The 19085-nt window shown below is 52.7% G+C and overlaps 1 protein-coding gene and 1 long non-coding RNA gene across 2 annotated transcripts; one reads left to right on the plus strand and one right to left on the minus strand.

Moving 5' to 3' along the window:
- Positions 1-3: 3 nt before the first annotated feature.
- Positions 4-6418, plus strand: LOC143825599 (uncharacterized). The gene is made up of 3 exons (XR_013226968.1): positions 4-83; positions 2694-2841; positions 5792-6418. It is a non-coding gene; the product is annotated as an uncharacterized LOC143825599 (long non-coding RNA).
- Positions 1476-14734, minus strand: LOC143825597 (polyunsaturated fatty acid lipoxygenase ALOX15B-like). The gene is made up of 14 exons (XM_077313722.1): positions 14441-14734; positions 10008-10212; positions 9308-9389; positions 8870-8992; positions 8620-8723; positions 8289-8461; positions 7490-7633; positions 6740-6943; positions 5365-5451; positions 4694-4863; positions 4074-4195; positions 3637-3737; positions 2109-2279; positions 1476-1804 (listed from the first exon to the last, which is right to left on the minus strand). Exons 1-14 carry the CDS (start codon positions 14732-14734, stop codon positions 1625-1627), a joined length of 2160 nt encoding a protein of 719 aa, XP_077169837.1. The 3' UTR covers positions 1476-1624.
- Positions 14735-19085: the final 4351 nt, after the last annotated feature.

Here is a 19085-nt window from a genome sequence, read left to right on the forward strand (position 1 = left end):
ACAGAAGCCACAAGATCTTTAGCTTCTGGGGCGAGGCCTGTGAGCAGAGCCTGGAGCAGGTGAGGGATGGAGCTGAGGCAAAGGTGAGAGGTTTGGGGGCAGGTTTGGGGAGTGAGGAACAAAAGAGACCTTCTTATCTGGAGAGTGCCGTTCAAAAGGAGACAAGGGTGATCTGCCACCCTGGCTTCCTAGCTAGCAACCGGCCGGTGAGAAGTTCAGAACAGGCCCAGCTGGTTTCCTTCTGACGGTTTGGCAAATGCCAAGGATTCTCCAGTGCTCAGACCGGTTTCTCACCTTGGCAAAGGTGCAGGTTTGGACTCTCTTTCCAGGGCCTATTCTGCACACAATAGATAATGCACTATCAATGCACTTTAGAAGTAGATTTTCCTGTTCTGCACAGGGAAATTCAGCTGGCAAAGCACATTGAAAGCGCATTGTCCAATGTGTGCTGAATGGGCCCTGGTTAAAGAAGCCAGCCTCTGTCCATGACTTTGCCTTGGGTTACTCTGGCACCTTCCCTACAGATAGGGCTGCCATGGGTTGGGAAATAACTGGGGTAGCCAGGGTGTTATCTGCACTGGACTTTTGAAGTTCATTGGCCATGGTTTAAAAAGAGCTCTCTGCACCTGGCATCGTTCTCCCCTGGCTGTGTGGAATTCACTGCTGCACATTGTGGAATACCAAGAACCAGGCCTCAGTGACCATCAGAAATGGCTACGTATGACAAAACTTCAGGGTACCATCCGTTTCCAGGAGGGAAAGGGCTCTGATCCTGCACCCACTGCACAAACTTATCTTTGGAAACAAAGCCAGCAGACATAAATTAAAAAGTGGTTTCAAAATCCCGTTTTTATTTTGCAAATTCCCGTGTGCAAAAAGCCATTCGGATGGAGTCTTTTTGGCTCCACATTGCATGAAACAGGATTTTTATTTCAAACATCTACTCTTCCTGTAGGTTCCTCTCTCTCTCACTCCTCCATCCACCCCCACCTCCATTCCACAATATGAAAAGTTACCAATGAAGGATTGGGACAATCCTGGAGATGTGGTGGGGGTGAAGCCTGTGGGACATGGGGGTTGGGGAAAAGAGGGGCCTCCGTGGGGTACCATGTCCACCCCCCACACCTCCAGGACCACAGATCTCTCCCACCTGGGAACTACAGCTGTCGTTCCAGGAAAACCCTAGGCCACACCTGCAGGCTGGAAAAGTAGCAATATGGCTTTTTTAATAGCATTACGAGGTTGCCGCCCAGAGATTTGTAACTGCTCCTCCTCCCGCCTCCTGATTCCCAATTGTCCCAAAGGAACGGGTGGAAGGAGCAGGAAAGGAGGATGAGAGAAACTGCGGCTGCCCCATCTTCCACTGGGTGGGTGGTTTTAAATATTGAGAGCAAATCTCCAGGTTGCAAGTGGTAGCGTTAGTCACCATCCTGTGGAATGGGTTTTGCGCTGCCTTTTGGAGCATTTGCGGGGGTTGCGTGCTGTGCGATGTTCCCAGGAGAATCTGGGAGGATGGGGCTACTCTTTGATTTCTCCAACTCCAAAGGAATGAGGCAGGGGGGATACGGTCTGGGTAGGTTCGGCGTGGTCTGGAATCGTGGTCTCGGACTGCCGCTTCTGACCACTAGATGGCTGTGCTGTTCTCGATGTTGGGTGGGTAGAGGTAGGTGTAGGGCAATTCCAGGGACTCGTTCCTATGCTTGATTTCCTCCGAAATGTGCTCCAGGCGCCGCTGGAAAGCCTTGATGAGTTGTTTCGGCTCTTCCTCGGTGAAGTGCTCTTCGTGGTACTGCCCCAGTGGCTTCTGGGGAAGGGGAAGAGAGAAAGTCAGGATTGGTTTAATTCAGATGGAGGATCTCCAGAACCCCTCCAGCCCTGGATGGGAATGTCAGAAGAGGGATCTCTAAGAATTAAGTCTCCTGCTATGATGGTCTTCACCATAGAGTTTCTGGCGGTTCCTAGAGGGACACGGCCTCTCCCCCAGAAGTGACATCCCATTGTATGCAATGCCAGTCTCCCCCATTGCCTCTAGCCCCCACCTTCCACAAGGTGTCAAGAATTAGAGGGCGACTCCACCCCCGTCCTGATGTTGTCCCCTCCCCACTCACCATGTCAAAGTCTTCATTGCGCAAGACCCAAAGGACAGAGAGCACCTGGCTGGTGGTGTTCATTTCAGGGATGATATCCAGGAACTCCTCCAGTGTAATGGGAGCTTTGACCTGGGGTGGTGGTTTCCTCATGGAAGATGGCAAGTTGGGCATGAAGGCCCCCAGTTCAAACTACAAGCCCCCCCAAAGAAGGGGAAGCAGAGAGAGAGAGAGAGACAGAGGGAGAGACAGAGAGAGAGACAGAGGGAGAGACAGAGAGAGAGACAGAGAGATCATAAAACAAGGTGTGAGGGATACAACAGCCCTTTCAATGGATTCAGCATTTCAAACACTTTGTTTTCCATTTTAGTGGCAGCTTCTGATTTGGGAAATACGATTGTATCGCAGATTCTTTTGAAGTAATTGCTCCAGGCGGTGATGGGATCTTCAGTATGCCGACGGGATTAGGCTAGCAGCTGTTACTAAGGTTCAAAACCTTAAAAAATAATAATAAATTTCCTCCCCTCTGTTCTTCAGATCGCCAAAATGTGCCCCTGTAGGATCCATCTGTAACTGATATCTAATCATGTTATTAATTCCCCCCAGGGTTCCTTGTCAACCTATCCCCATGGAAGGGCGTTGCTGAAAGATCTGTTCCTAAAATAGAAGCATTTGAAATCTGGCGGCACCAGCAGATGCAAGTCGGACCTCTCTCTGTGCATGCAAAGTGCAGCTGACATTTCTGCTTGGAAAAGTATGTGTGCAGGCCTTGGGGGAAATCATGCAGGATGCTGCCTACGTGAGACGTGAAGGGAGCGGCCTGCAAGGCCAGGGGCACGTGGCCCATTAATAGGCCCCCAGCCTCTTTCCTGAGGACCAGCTGAGGATCACAACTTGCAGTGCCAGTGGTTCTACCATGTACACTCAGCATGTTCCCCCGTATTGTGACACTGTGTGATCGTTTCCCGTTTTTCACAATGGCTGCTAGCACAGCGGAGGGCATGGCCGTGTGGAATCTGGGCCTGGTAGCTGCTTGTCAGTTTCCAAAAAAAGTCTGCTCTGTTTCAACATCAGATTTCCCCCTCTTTATCTGGGTCCCTTTCCGTTCTCTGTCATTCAGTGAACTGCTAAAATGCACGTGCAAAACCTGAATCAAGTCGCTTTAGATGGGAGGCGCTGGCCGGACGCTACTGCGCATCTATAATGGGGCAATTGTGTACATTTCAAAAGGGAACTTTAGGCCCACCCCCCACCCCCGTCACAAGTGCCATTCCACCCTGATTTAGAAAGGTGTGTTTAAAAATTGCAGCTGCAGAATAAATATGCTAGAGGAAAAGTTAGGTGCAGGATCCAAAGTCAAGATTCAAGGCTTGCTGCTCTGTAAATCTGCAGCACAATCTGTGTGTGCATCAATTCCGCAGAAGGGTAGGCTGCATAGCCCTATTCCCCAGTGAAGTTCCTCCCTTCCTCTCTCCGCACCCCCAGGTTCTGTCCCTGAAACCTCCAGGAATTCCCAGGTGGAAGCTCTCTGGAGAGCCCCCTCACCTACCTGTCCGCTGTTGACCGCTGCGTGTTGAGCCGAGCAGGTGAAGATAACCATGGTCAAAAACTTGGTGAGCTCCGGGACGGAGCGGATGGAGGAAGGGATACCTATATGGGGAGAAGGGAAGGGTGATAAAAATTTTAATCAAAGGGGGTGGGGTAGACTTTAAAAAGACCCCACGAAGGTCCTGAAGGAACAAATCTCTAAAATGGGAAGGAAACGTGAGATCAGGAGCAAGCCTTGCCAAATGCCAGTTGGGGCCTGATGAGCTGCCAGAATTACAAGTGCCATCCAGGGAATGGAGATCAGTTTCCTTGGGGGAACATGGATGGTTTGGTGGCGGGACTCGATGGCATTGTACCCTGCTGAGATCTGTGCCCTCCTCAAAGCCCACCCTCCCCAGATCTCCAGGGATTTCCAAACCCGCAGCCAGACACTTGTACCTGAGGATCGCTTGGCCAGGAAACCCTTGGAGAAGATGTCACACACCCAGGCCTGCAATTCGTAATCCCTCTGGACAGCTAGATTGTTCTTATAATAGAGGTCCACAATGCCAGCGACGAAGCTGCCAGGAGAGAGAAGTGAGGTGAGGCACCACACTGAGGAAGGGAGCCTACATCTAACTCTTTCACCCCAAACAGAACAATACATCCTTTTCATGAAGCTACTGATGCCTTTCCACTGATTCGGTCTCCAGCAGACCTGCAGATGTTGCCCCCTCAACCCCCAAAATGTATTTATTTGTTTATAATTTATACTTAAGGGGACAATCACGACATGTAGGAGGGCTGGTGAGATTACCATAGAGTTTCTGGCAATTGCTGGAACGACCCTTGTCCCTCCCAGATAGCTCTAGGAATCGTCAGGAACTCTATGGCCAGAACTTCTTGTAAGGGGACCAGTCCTTGTTTTTCTTAATTTTTCTCCCTGGGATAATTGTGCACTCCTGCTTTGGCCTCAGCATCTACCCATCAACCAGCCAGGACCCCGTATCATAAGTCGGCAAATGAGACCCCCACCCCTCTAGCCGGGCAACGCTCCCCACAAATTCTACTCCCCGTACCTCTCAATGGCGTCCCAGATCTTCATCCCATCATCTCGGTAGTAATAGTTTTGAAGCAAGCTGACTCCTCGGGCTTCGATGTTGTCCGGAAAGCAAAGGTCCGTGTAGGTCAAGTTCTCCAGGGCCTTTTTGAGAAGCACAGCTAGCCCCTGGCGCCCGATCGCTATGGCCTGTGGAGGGGAGATTTCTGAAGATTTCGGGGTGGAACCTGGGGAAGGCAGAGCTTGGGCAGAGAAGGGGTCTCAGCGGGGTCAAAGGCCACAGCGTCCACCCTCCAAAACTGCCCTCTTCAGCAGGGGAACCGATCTCTGTCCTCTGAAGATCAGCTGCCATTCCTGGAAGTCCCCAGGCCCCACCTGGAGGTTGGCAACCTGGTGGGACACTGCTTCTTCCCTCCCACCCCCAGGGCCAGCCTGCTGCTATGATTCCAAGTGGCATCTTGGCGGCCTCTCCAGCCCTGACGGGTTCTCAGGATTTAGTACCTCTAATCCTCTGAAGGGCTAGGGCGGCCAGAGAGACCTTTCCTATTGTTGCAGTTCACACTCCCAGCTGTCAGCCCACCATGTCTCGGACCCTCGAGACGTCCAGCAATGTCCGCAAACCTCAGGGGGCTTGGTGTGTGTGCAGCATGTCAGGAGGACATCAAGCCTTCCGCAAAGGTCTCCACTCACCCTGTCAAAGATGCCTCCTTGGTTGGTCAGGTAGGTTCTCGCCAACACGTTGATGTGGATGGAATACCGGAGGTGAGGAATCAAGAGCTGAAAAGGGGGACAGACCAGACGATGGTACCAAAGTTACAGATGTTGGAACAGGCAAGATCTGTAATTTGCATGATTCAGAAAGATATAGAATAATAGAGTTGGAAGGGACCTCATGGGTCATCTAGTCCAACCCCCTATGTTCTACAGGGGGCATCGGCGGAGAGGTGTAATTAGCATAGTTAGATCAGGAACTTCCTGAAGTTTTTCAAGTGATCTCCTCGAGTGTCCTGATTCAGTTATTTGGAGACTTCCTGCTCCTTTGAGCATAACTGCCTCCAGAATTAACAAAATGTTTAAATAGTTCTCTCACTTTAGGATCTCTTTCCCCTGAGATCAGGGAACAGCAGAGGATCTTCAAGAGGCTGCAGGAGAAAGGGAGCTGGAAAGACCATTTCTTCAAGAGGGCATATCTGGGCCTGCTCACAGCTGCTGACTTCTGCCTCCGGCATCACTCCAGCACACATCTGGACAGGCTCACGGCTTGGGCCTACCCGCCCATCCCTGGAATCTGACACATCTGCCAGCCACCCACAGAACAGGGACCACCTGCCGGCCACACATGTTAAGGAACGGCCGGGAATGCTCAAAACGGGATGCACCTGTCGGCAGGTGAGTCGCCTTGCCACATTCCATTTCCTAAGAGATATTAGCAGGACACAGTTTTTGAGGGCTCAGGGGCAAAGCATCTACTGGGTCCCAAGTTCAATCCCCGGCATCGCCAGTAAAAAGGATCAGGCAGGAGGGGATGGGAAGACCTCAGACTGGGTCTCGAGAGAGAGTCCCTGCCAATCTGAGAGGGCAATACTGCCTGAGATGCACCACTTCCAGTCTGAGCAGGCAATACTTTAGTAGCAGCTTCATGGTTGTGTGGTTATGGTGGGAGCAACCAGACCAGGGGTGGGAGGAACCACAGTGCCGTGTGGAAAGGGGTACTATGCAGAGTGTCCTTAAAGAGGGAAAAGGGAGGAGGACAGAGGCGACGGCCCTGATCCGCGTGCCACATGGATAAACTGGCCCTGGGCACACTCATCTGAGGAAGTGTGCGTGCACACAAAAGCTTATACCTTGAATAAAATTTCGTTGGTCTTAAAGGTGACCCCGGCCTCAGACTTTGTAGGGTTGAGTGAGAATTCCATTCCACAAGACCCCCTTTTCTTCTCTTCCCACCAGTATTTGGGTGATGTGGAAGCCAGGTGATGGGCCGAACGAAAGCCAAGCCCCCTGCCTCGTGCTCAGTCCTGTCTCCCCCCGGTCTTCATAGTCCCCTCCCCCCCCCAATGCTTACCTTGTACAGTGGGTGGCACATGGGCAGCTGCCTCAGCGTGGCCACCGAGAAGACCTCAGCCATGAGGTGGCTGCAGAGGAGGTGGGCAATGACCTCGTGGGTGTGGAACTCGGCGTTTCGCACCCAGGTCTTGGCTAGCGTCCAGATCCACTCTTCATCGGTGGGCAGGAAAACAGGGCTTTGGATGCCCGGGTGCTGGCTGAGCTGGGGGGAGGAATGACCCAAGGGGGTTAATGAGGGGCCCTCTCTTCCGACCTGAAGGAACAGTCATTCCCATGCATGCTTGCCCACTGGACCGTTGACTGGGGACTCATGTCCAAGCAAGGTTCATGGTTTTAGCACACTTCTTTCAGTGCCCCTTAAAATTTTGCAAATGTTTCACCTGAGGAGTCAACGTCCACACAAATAGTAGGGATGCTTATTCACTAAAACATACGAAGAGCCCTACTTTATCAGACTGCTGGCCCACCAGGGCCAGCCACAGGGCAGAGAGGCCGAGGCCTTCCTAAGGACATCAGAAGAGCCCTGCTGGGTCAGACCAGGGGTCCACCTGGTCCAGCTTCTTGTCTCACACAGAGGCCAACTGGCTCCTCTTGGAGGTCCAACAGCAGGGCAGGGAGGCCGAGGCCTTCCCCTGATGCTCCCTCCTGGCGCTGGGGTGCAGAGTCCGATTGCCCCTGAGCATGGAGGCGCACCATGGCCGGTAGCCCCTGACAGACCTCCCCCTGGCGGTCTGCTCTTGGCCTTTACCTGGATGGCGAGAGGGATCACTTCCCCGCTGGGCTTCTGGTGCAGCAGGCACAGAGGAGCTGCGATGTATTGCCGCTTGCCGTTCAGCTGGATGGTGGGGACGCCCTCCAGGATCTTGTAGTCAACGAGGTAGATGGTTCCCTTCTGCAGGACAAGGGCGGAGGGGAACAGCGGGTCAAGCGGAGCCCTCTTGGGGCTGCAGGGCTGGGAAGCCCCATTCTTCAAATCCCCGTTCTGCCATGACGCTCGCTGGGCAGCCCGTTTTACCGGATCAATCAAATGGGGGTATATCAACAGCTGACAGAGAGAACCTTTCCATGTGCTGAATCAAGCTCCGGAGCAAAGATGCGCAGACAGAAAGAAGAACTCGTACTGCTCATATAGTCTGAATAAAGTTTCTGTCGTCACCAGCTTGAAATCTGCTTCTTTCTGTCTACGATGCTCAGTCTGGGGCTGAGGTCTGGACTGAATTTAGATCTCTCATTCAGAAATCCCAAACCCTTCTGATAGGACGACAGAGCGCATGAAGCTGCCTTCTCCGACCCATGGGCCCTCAAGGCTGGTCTTGTCGACTCTGACTAGCAGAGTTGCCCTCTGGGGTCTCCGGCAGGGGTCTTTTGACTCCCCCACTCCCTGTCGCTCAGAATCATTCTTTTCCAACAGATTTTCCCACTTGTGTGCTTTAAGTTTCCGCTCTGCGCTTCCCCCACCCACAAACTCCTCACGGTTTGTATCTGTCTGTGCCTGAGGATCCCGGCCTGGGGTTCCAGAATGAACAGCCAGGAGGGTATCCGCGTACCTTCAGCTCTTCTTGGAGGGTGGTGTATTTCCCCAGGGATCCGGCCACCATTTCCTGGGTCACGGGGAAGTTCTCTGGGATCCTGGTGCACTTCCGGATCACCCCTGGGTTGATCCCGTTTAAGAACTGGTAGCCGAAGAGCTCATCCTCCTTCCAGTGGTTGAACACGTACTCTGGGGACGGAGAGGCAGAGAAGAAGGAGACGGGCCGTATTAAGCGTGCCGAGCCAAAACAGAAGCGGGGTTTGGGACGGTTCCAGCACGGGACAACTGGACCCAGAAGACTGGGGGCGAGAGGGTTTGTAGGGAAGACACCCTCGAGCATCACTGACCTGTGACAGGGGTGTGGTAGAACCAGAAGACCTTCCGGATGTCCTCCAGCTTCCCCCAGGAAAACGGCTTGTCCAGGAAGCCCTTCACCTTGGCCTCGAACATCCTGGGGGTGGGGAGAGACCCTTAAATGACTGGGGCAGGGGTGGAGCTGGGAGCCCCCCCTCCTTCTGCACACCTCCCCCCCCACCCACCCAGAGGTTCTTCAGGCAGGCCCAAGAGGCCTGTCTTTTCACAGCCCGAGGTACTTACGCCATCGTCCCACGCCCGAAGAAGGCGGTGGCTTTCGGGAACGAATACTGCAGGTTGTACTCCAGAGACAGCGCGGTGTCGATGTCCGCACAGCAGGGAACTCCGGGCAGGTACTCCTTCCATCTGTGCAGACGCACGGGAAGAGGAAAGGGATTCATTTCCCTCGCAAAGAGCATCCTGGGTGGCCCCAGGTCCTCGTTGGCTCACGCCCAGCCACGGTGGCGGCACAACCAACCTCCTGGGTGGAGCCTCTCTCCCTGACCCACGGCGGCCCCACACGGCTTCCCAGGCAAGAGACGTTCCGTGGTGTTTCCCCCTTGCCCTGCACTTCCCAGGTGGCCTCCCACCCAAGCAGGCACCGGGGGTGAGCCTGCTTCGCTCCCGAGGTGGGTCTCCCAAGGTGGGGCCATCCGGGCCGTGGGTGCCTCCCCAACTCACCCATATTTGTTGTGTCTCATGACCAGCTCCTCTCGGCGATGCCGGCGCTCCAGATAGTGGGCGTCATCCGATGGCGTCTTGGCTTTACAGGGAGGGGGAGGGCAGTAAGTACACAACGAGCCCCCCCTGCCTTCCCTCTCCTTCCGGCCGGCCGGCCTGCCTCCCAGCCCCCCACGTTTTAAGGCCAGCATCCAAGACTTGGGTCGGCCCTTGATTAGAAAGTCCTTCGTTCATATTATCAAGTTTAATGACCGAATACCCATTAATTTAACCTGTGTCACGGTTAAGCGTGGCGGCTTCTAATCTGGTGAGCCGGGTTTGATTCCCCGCTCCTCCACGTGCAGCCAGCTGGGTGACCTTGGGCCACTCACAGTCCTGTGAGAGCTGCTCTCACAGAGCAGTTCTCTCGGGGCTCTCTCGGCCCCACCTACTTCACAGGGTGTCTGTTGTGGGGCGAGGAAGGGAAGGCGATTGTCAGCCGCTTTGAGACTCCTTTGGCCAGTGAAAAGCGGCATGCAAGAACCAACTCTTCTTTGTAATAATAATCAATTGACATATCAAGGAGGTGATGCCTCTGAGCGGTGGGGTGATGCTCTGATTTTGGGCCAGAAACTCTATGGCGGAAACTAATTCCACGTTGCTGAAACATCCGGGGAGCCCAAGGCCAGGGCCCCCGGCACACAGAGGCTGACGGACTCACCTGAGCCTTCTCTCAAGGAGATGGTGCAGTAGCCCTCGATCCATTGGTAGCAAGGGAAGAGGTAGCACTCCCCCTGCGCGGAGGTCACCTGGACAGAATTGCAGAACCAGCTGCTCTCGGGGAAGAAGGAGTAGGGGTCCTTGTGCAGCCGGATCAGGAGGATCGAGCCCAGGTCATGGTCGCAGGCAATATCCTGGTCATCTACCTGTTGCGGGAAGCGAGAAGAAAGCCTCTACACCTGCTACGCACACACACACACACACGCACACACACACAGAGTGTCCTCCTGCTGGATCCGATCCTTGGTCCATCAAGGTGGGCATCGTGTCCTCAGACTGGCGGCCGCTCTCCAGGGTCTCCGGCGGAGGTCTTTCCCGGCACCTGTTCTAAAAGCGGAGATTCCAGGGACGGGCCCAGGACCTGCACGCAGACTGGCCCAAGGTCACCCGGCTGGCTGCAGGTGGAGGAAGAGGAGGGAAGCCAGCCCGGCTCCCCACAGCAGAGGCCGCTGCCCCGACTGCAGACAGGGGGTGATTAAGATGTGGGATGCACTGCCAGAGCATGCGGTGATATCCAGGAGCACCAAGACCCCTTTAGAAGGGGATTAGACACATTTACAAATGGATTATTAGACACCTTCGCCAGGGGATTATCCTGGCCTAGCCGTGGCCACTAGCCGTGGGGATTAAAGGAAACCTCCATGTTCAAAGGCAGTCAACTTCTGCATCGTAATGCCTGGAAGCAACATCAGGGGAAGACCTGGGACCTGTCCTTAGACCTTCGGAGGAACTGGTTATTGGCCTCTGTGTGAGATGAGAGACTCGGCTAGAGGGACCCTCTCTGGCCTGACCCAGCAGGGCTCCCCTTGGGGTTCTTTCCCACATGTCTCCACATGAAACTCTCTTTTACTGAGTCAAGCAATTGGTCAAGCTCCGTATTGTCTACACATGCTGGCAGCGGCTCTCCAGGGCTTTAGACGGAGTTCTGTGTTCTTTTGGAGTTGCCTGGGATTGAACCTGGGCCTTTCTGCACGGCAAGGAGATGCCCTTCCCCTGAGCCCAGCCACAACACTGGTTAGCCCTGACTGCGGGGCTGGCTTGCCTGCTCACACGTCCAGATTTTCTCTCCCTGGACCCCGACTGGTCTCAAGAGCGGATTCTAAAGGGTTCAGGGACCCAATCCGTCCTTGCCCTGAGCACCACGCCCCAGCTCCACGTGGGATCAGAATGACTTGCCCTGAATTGCTACAAATTATTGTAGGGGTATTCCTGCAGGGACCCCCCTGGGATTACTACATTCTGCATGGATCTCTCCCCCCCAACCCCTGCAAGGCGGGACAGGCATTCCGGCAGAGCCATGAGTCAGCTGCGAGTAGAGGCTTCAGAAGTCTGCCCACGGCCACGGCGTGCCTCTGAGCAACCACGCTCTATCTTCCCTCCCCATCGCATTCCGTTACCGTCTGGCCTGGGTGGCACGCATGCCATTGGGATGGCACGGTGACTTACCTACTTTGCTGTGAGCGAGAGGGAGGGAGAAATGCCGGTGTGACGGCTTTTGACTTCCCATCATCAGCGTGTTATAGAAATGAGCAGTTTCCCCTGGAGAAAACGGCCGCCTCGGGAGGGGCGCTGGACCCTGCAGAGGCCCCTCCCCCTTACTTCCCCCAGCCCCACCCCCAAAAGCTCCAGGAATCTCCCAGCCTAGAGTTGGCGACTCTAAGCAGAGGAAAGCTGGGGGGGGGGAGTTCCTCTCTTGCCTTTAAACATAAAAGTATGGTTCCGCTTATAAAAAGTACAGCGCAAGGGAAAGAAATGAGCCAACACTAAACTGAGTGAGATTCGAACTCAAGACCTCTCCGTTATGTCAGCCCAGTTCTGAATTCTGGCCCAAAATTTTTTTTAAAAGGCTCCCGCAAGTAGGCTTCAGGGATTTGCTCACTTGACTTGAACCACGATGTGATTCCGGTCTGCCCTTCTCACCCAAAGGCTGCAATCTCAGCGGCTGAACATGCCTGATCTCGCCAGTTGAACGCTGACAGCAAAATTGACACCAGAATCGACACTTGTCCTCCCTGCGGTTTGACGTTATGAACGGGAACGCTGCAGTCCTGGTAGCGGCTTTGTCATGTTGACAGTCCTCAGTGGAAACACTTCAGGAGATAATCCGTGGGCGGGCAGCAGGTTTCCGGAAGGGGACAGGCTGGGCTTCAAGAAAAGGGCTTGGGGTCTTCGGTCCTCCTGAATCATTTGCAAACCTCACCATCCTGTGCAAACACTTTAGGGCCCCTTGATTTGCTGGAGCCTGGAAAATCTGTTCCCCTTCTGTGCTTCCTGCTTTCCCGTTAGCTCCTGCTCTCTGGCATAGGAGGCTCTGGCCTGCTGGGTGGCCCAGGCTAACCTGTCAGATCTCAGAAGCCGAACAGGATTAGCCCTGCTGCTTAGTCCTTGGATGGGAGACCCCAAGGAAGGCCAGGGGCACGGGCCTTGGCAAACCACCCCTGCGAGTCCCTTGACCGGGAAGCCCTGGATGCCCCTGAGGAGTGAAATTGTGGCATCGCTGCCCCTTAAGCCCCCCGCGAGCGTGGAATGAGCTGGACTTGAGGGTAGCCGTTTGCTGATCCAGCAGAGTCCTTCTTTCCTTATGCTGGTTACCCAACGCTGCCCGCTGATGCTACCTCAGTAGGTGTTAATTGTGCGGAGATAATCCCTTAATAATTCTCAGGCATCAGGAAGAAACAAAGAGAACTGTTTATGTGTTCAACCGGGGCACGCCCTCCCCACTGAGAGAGACGCAGGGCATGGGCCCACATTTCTGAAAGGCTGGAATTGTGCAATATGAAATACCGGTGGTCAACGTGGCAGGGATTTCTAATTCCTTTAGAAGACTGCCCAGACCGGTGGCCATCTTCATATCTCGTGGCAGGGAGTTCCGCAGATTAGCAATGCCTTGTTAAAAGTCTCTCCTTTTGTCTGCCCTGGGTCTGGTGTCCCCGAATAAAATTATGGGACTTCTAGGGCACTAATGAAAAGCCATTCAGAACAGAGAGAGCAGAGCAGCTCCCTCCCCCCCCCCCCCCTGCCGGGACTGAGATCAAAACTGCATTTCTACATCTTCAGGAAACTTTCACAATGTCCTCTTCTTCCGAAGCCTTCATCGACAATTGAGAAAATGCTAGTCATCACAACATGTCCCATGTGCACACACACGCAACACTTCCCGTCTGAGTCTGCATGAGTGTCTTCCAGGCCGTGCAGCTGAGGGCTAGAATCAGGGTTGCCAGCTTTGGGTTGGGAAATACCTGGAGATATTTGGGGCAGAGCCGGGAGTGGGTGGGATTTGGGGCGAGGAGGGGCCTCAGTGGGGTCTGGTGCTATTGGAGCCCACCCTCCAAAACAGCCACGTTCTCTCCCCGAAGAAGTCCCAAAGCGGCTTATGGACACCTTTCCCTTCCTCTCCCCCCAACAGACACTCTGTGAGGCAGGTGGGGCTGAGAGAGTTCTGAGAGAACTGCTCAGCAAGAGCAGCTCTAAGAGAACCGTGTCCAATCCAAAATCACCTAGCTGGCTGCACGTGGGGGAGTGGGGAACTCAAGCCCGTTCTCCATGCGGAGGAGAAACGAAGAATCAAGCTCAGCTCCCTTAAGCCACAGCACCCTTCCGGCTTCTGCTTTGTTGATGCCGTCTGAAAGAAGTCCCAGGCTCAAAACTTCACACTTTGGCATCTCTTCTTTCGGCCTTTGAAACTATAAAATCAAGCAGCCAGGAAGACTCTGCCCTCTGCCCATTTGTCACCTCCAATATCTGACCCTTGGCACAAAGGGTGACAGAGATCTGTTGGCTTTGACAGAGAGAAAAGCAGCACCCAATGAGGAATATGGAACCCATTTTTACCACATGGGCTGCCTCCCATTTGGGAGGTCAAACACTAGCCTGGGAAGGATACAACAGTTAACTGGCCTCAGAGGGTAGCTGAGTTTGTCTGCACCAGCTTTGAGTCGAGTGGCACCACAAAGACCCACAAGATTTTGGGGGGCAGAGGCTTTCAATAATCAACAGTAAAAGCTTACATCTCCAGAATCTTCTTAGTCTGCAAAAATCATGCTTACGTAGAAATTTGAAAAAAAAGGAAAGGGTTTGTTTTTTGTTTATAATCTCAGCATGAAATTTGTAATTTTACATAGATCTGCCGTGGAGAAAATTGGAAGCTTCTGGTGTTCATTTGCTTTCTTATTTTACTATCTTCCTCCCCCTCCCTGTTCTTTGGTTTCCTTTTCTTTCTTTTCTTTTTTTTACTTATTGATATTAGATCTTATCTTGGCCTGTAAAGAGACTTTATTTTAAAAATAACTGTGACATGCATGTCCCTCCTCTTCAAAGAACCCGATGCCTTAAACATTTCCCAATTCCCTTTGAACCTTTCCCCTCGAGACTCACCGATCCCCGGGAACAGCTGGTCCCCGCCCGGTTCAGAACTTGCTTGGTGCTCTCTCCATTGGTTCCCACCAAGGTGATGGAGATGACATCAAAGGTCCCGGTCAGGAGCCCTTGGCCGGTGGTCACACGGACCTTGTAGAGGATCGGTTCGCTCGGTTTGCTGCAGAAGATCCCAGCCGTCTCCATCCTGCCCACATAGGGGTTCTCGGGAGATCGGGACTGATAGAGGCCGGAAAAGGTTGGAGAAAGATCTGGAGATCCTTCCCTGGCGTGGTGCACAGGTGAGACAAACATCTGTGTTAGGAACAGGCTCTTCTCCCTTTCCGATAATTACGCCCAGGTGCCTCCAAGCAACGAACAAGCTGTCAAGTCAAGGAGGCTCCACCTGCCTCTCTCTCTCCCTCCGTCCTGCCGCCTCCTGCAACCGGGTCCATCGGTTATATAGGGACCTTCCTCGTCCCAAAATTGAAATAGTTGTGGGGAAAGATCTCCTCCAGTCTCTCACCCTCCTCTCCATTGTGGGTGGCAACCCCACACCATGATGGATTTGTCTTAGCAGAGATTAGGGAGGACGGACAGCTCTGATCCTCTGAGATAGGGCATGAATAAAGATGAAGAGAGGGAGAGAGAGAAAGAGGGATGCTGGATCGTTGCCCACGGACGTGTTAATAAGGAGCTCCGGTGTTTGTGTACGAGTGAAGGTTGATGGAACTCCCTTTTGAGGCATCTTGGTAACAATCTGCTCTGTACCTGCCATCTCCCGCTGTTTTTCCTGCAGGTTTGACCTGCAGCTTTGGTGCAGCTGTTTGTAGTAAAAAATCTGGATTTTTGTCTCTGCAATCCCAACCAGTCAGGGCTGACAGAAGAGCTGGGATGAATTCATGTCAGACTGGCTATGTAATTACACCACGGTGGCAAATCTGAGCAAGGTCAATGTGCCCTTCCCTGGCTCTCATCACGGTCACTTTTCTGCTGTTTTTCACCTCTCCTAACATCATTGAAAGGGGAAGCGATGTTCATTGGCGGGAAGGGAAGGGAAGGGAAGGGAAGGGAAGGGAAGGGAAGGAAGGAAGGAAGGAAGGAAGGAAGGAAGGAAGGAAGGAAGGAAGGAAGGAAGGAAGGAAGGAAGGAAGGAAGGAAGGAAGGAAGGAAGGAAGGAAGGCAGACCGGCAGACAGATAGATAGACAGAAGTGTTTCAGAGGGTAGCCATGTTGATCTGCAGCTAGATTTGAGTCCAGGCGAACAAAAGGAACCAACAAGATTTTGTTTTTTATTTATTTATTTGTTTATTTTCACATGGGTCCTGATCTAACCACACATTGAGTTATCCTCCAATGGTAATACCAAGACCCTGGCCTGGCCTCAACCATATGCCTGGCGGAAGAGCTCCATCTTGCAGGCCCTGAGGGAAGCTGGTAACTCCGGCTGGGCCCTCAGCTCTTCCGGGAGCTCATTCCACCAGGCTGGGGCCTGGGCTGAAAAGGCCCTGGTTGAGGCTGTATGGATGTCCTGGGAGCCTGGGATAACCATATCTGCAGTGCGAAGAGCCCTGCAGGGGACATAAGCAGATAAGTAGTCCCACAGATAAGTGGGCCCGAGGCCACATATAGCCTTGGTAGTTTGGTTGGACAGATGGGTGGAATTTGCTTGTATTTTCTCTCTTCATCCATCTATCCACCAGCCAACCAGCCAACCACCCACCCAACCAACCAACCAACCACTTTTTTCCTGTGCTTTTCCAAGATGTTGTTGGGTTTCCCCCCTATTACATACTTCCTTTGGGACATGACACAACCAGGAAATGGAAGTCGATAGATCACCAATTAAATTCACCTCAAGATGCCTTAATGGCTTAATTCAGGAGAGGCTTTGACTGACAGGCATATTTAGTGGAGCGAAGGAATTTTCACCGCATGCCACCGGACTGGCCAACGGCTGGACTGTTTATCTCCTGCGGCTTCACCGGTCCATGTGCTAGCATTGAAGCATTTGCTCCATAACCTTCTTTCAAAAGAGGACTGCCATATCTCAGCCCCCTGCATTGTGTGGGATGATGGTTCTGCCTTCTTACATTTATCTCTGTGGTCTTTCCATTTCTTTTGTGCCTAGATTCAGGGCTGGCAATACCTGTAATCTGGATGATCAGCACAGATTTCAGGGCAGCGTCAAAGAGCCCCAAATTGACAATTATAAGTTTTTTTTAAATCACCAAAGGGAATGCCATCTCGACTTCTGCCTCGGTCATTGAGAAATGCCACGAGCCATCTCAAGGGGGTGGCAGGTTACAGTGGATGAGTGATAGGGTCGTGAGTGTCCTGTATAGTGCAGGGGGTTGGACTAGATGACCCAAGAGGTCCCTTCCAACTCTATGATTCTATGATTCTATGATCTCTGTTGCCTTCCATCATTTCTCCAAGGCCTTTCAACTCAGCCTTTCTCCTAGGAGTTCATGCCGCAATCTTTCTCCATCTGGCCAGTTCCACAATGTAACCTCACTTTGGGACCTCACAGGCCAATTGAGAGGATTCTTGGGGCACAAATCAATCCACTGCATAATATCCATCCATGAAAACTCATCCTTCAAAAAGTCTGAGTCCAGCAGCACCCTAAAGACCAACATGAAAGCTGATGCCCAGAATAAACCTTGGTGGGTCTTCAAGGGGCCCCTCAGTTCAGACTTTGCTCTGCTGCTTGAAACCAACACAGCGGCCCAACTGCAATCCTGCAATAAGTCAACGTGTGGCTGCTGGTGATGAACCAGGCTTGTGGGTTCCCTTTGCATGGCTCACCAGGACCAAAGGCAGAAGACTCCAATTAACTCTAATTAATCACTGGAGATGAATGTGGTTGCCTTGCAATCCTATGGCAGGTTCACTCCTGCCTAAACCCATTGAACTCAATGGACTTACACTGGAGTATTGTGCCATCTATCCATCCACCCATCCAGGCACCCACCTATCCAGGCACCCACCCACCCACCCATCCATCCATCCATCCATCCATCCATCCATCCATCCATCCATCCATCCATCGCTCTTCCCTATCTATCTATCTATCTATCTATCTATCTATCTATCTATCTATCTATCTATCTATCTATCTATCTATCTATCTATCTATCTATCTATCTATCTATCTATCTATCTATCTATCTATCTATCTATCTATCTATCTATCTATCTATCTATCTATCTATCTATCTATCTATCTATCTAATCCATCCACCCACCCACCCACCCACCCATCCATCCATCCATCCATCCATCCATCCATCCATGGGGAGGGTGGTATATAAATATAATAAATAAATAAATCTATCTGTCTATCTTCGGCTACCCTGTCAGGCGTAGGGAGCCCTACATCCCTCAAGGTCTCCCCCTTCCTACCCACCTTCCACCCACAGAGTTCTGCTCAGCCATGAGATTTATTGCTGCTCAGGTGGACTCTACTGGGAGTCAGAACGGGCAAATCCCTCATCTTTGATCTCCTTGCGGTTGGATATTATCTCATGCTTCATAAGGGCATGCGAGGCCCTGCAAACGTGATTAGATAGCCGTGCTTTCTCTCATGTAGGATAAGATATCTGTCTATCTACACCCAGTGAAGTCACAGGCTGGCATGGCTCGTCATGAATATGAGCTCCTTACATCTGAGAATCTGTGGCAATCACTGTACCACGAATCAGCACGGCTGCCCTGGGTTGATACTAGCCCTCCAGAGGAACTGGTTGGCCACCGTGTGAGAGAGATGCTAGATGAGATGGACCCCTGATCTGATCCAGCAGGCCTCACCTGATGTTCTTAGGAAGGTCTCGGCCTCTCTGCCCTGTTGCTGGCCCTCCAGAGGAACTGGCTGGCCACTGTTTGAGGCAGGATGCTGGACTGGATGGACCCCTGGTCTGATCCAGCAAGGCTCTTCTGATGGTTTTATGAAGGCCTTTGCCTCTCTGCTCTGTTGTTGGCCTTACAGAGGAATTGGTTGGCTACTTAGTGAGACAGGAGACAGGACTAGATGGACCACTGGTCCAACTCTGATCAAGTTTTGCAGCACGGAGGTGACGGGGGGTGTATTTGACCTGTTTTCACTGTCCTGTCCGTGCCGGATGGCTCCTATTTTCGAATGCCTCTGGAAAGGAAGAAAATTGGGCACCAGATATTCCAGGTGCAGGGAATGCCCTCCAGCTCCTGGGTTTGAGGAGAAGATAATTGACTTTAAAAGAGGAGCGAGCACCTTTGAGAATTTTACATGCACACACATTGGCTGGGTTCCCATGAAACCCAGCCCGGAGCTGGCAACACCTCTTGCTAAATCCTCTCCTCGCCCTGGAGGGTCAGAGCATGCCACCCACATGCCACACGTGAGACCTCGGGGAGCTGTGTCACCTGCATGTAATGAGGGCTGAATATGCAACCGGGCCACCACGTCATGCGTCCCCCCTGGAGTCTCTCCAGCAATGCTCACCACCGATGTGGAAGTTACGTGACTCAGCTCGGAACGGCGGAAAAGAGCCAGCGTTCGGGGGCAGCTTTCGTGAGTCACGCCTGGCTCCTTCAGAGGCAGCTGGGGCGCACGTCCGTCTGTCCTGATGACTGGACAATTTCAGATGCCGAATGACAAGGGCAAAAGGACCAAAGGGAGCGCCCC

This window comes from Paroedura picta, chromosome 16, assembly GCF_049243985.1.
Source record: "Paroedura picta isolate Pp20150507F chromosome 16, Ppicta_v3.0, whole genome shotgun sequence".
Classification (NCBI taxonomy): domain Eukaryota; kingdom Metazoa; phylum Chordata; class Lepidosauria; order Squamata; family Gekkonidae; genus Paroedura; species Paroedura picta.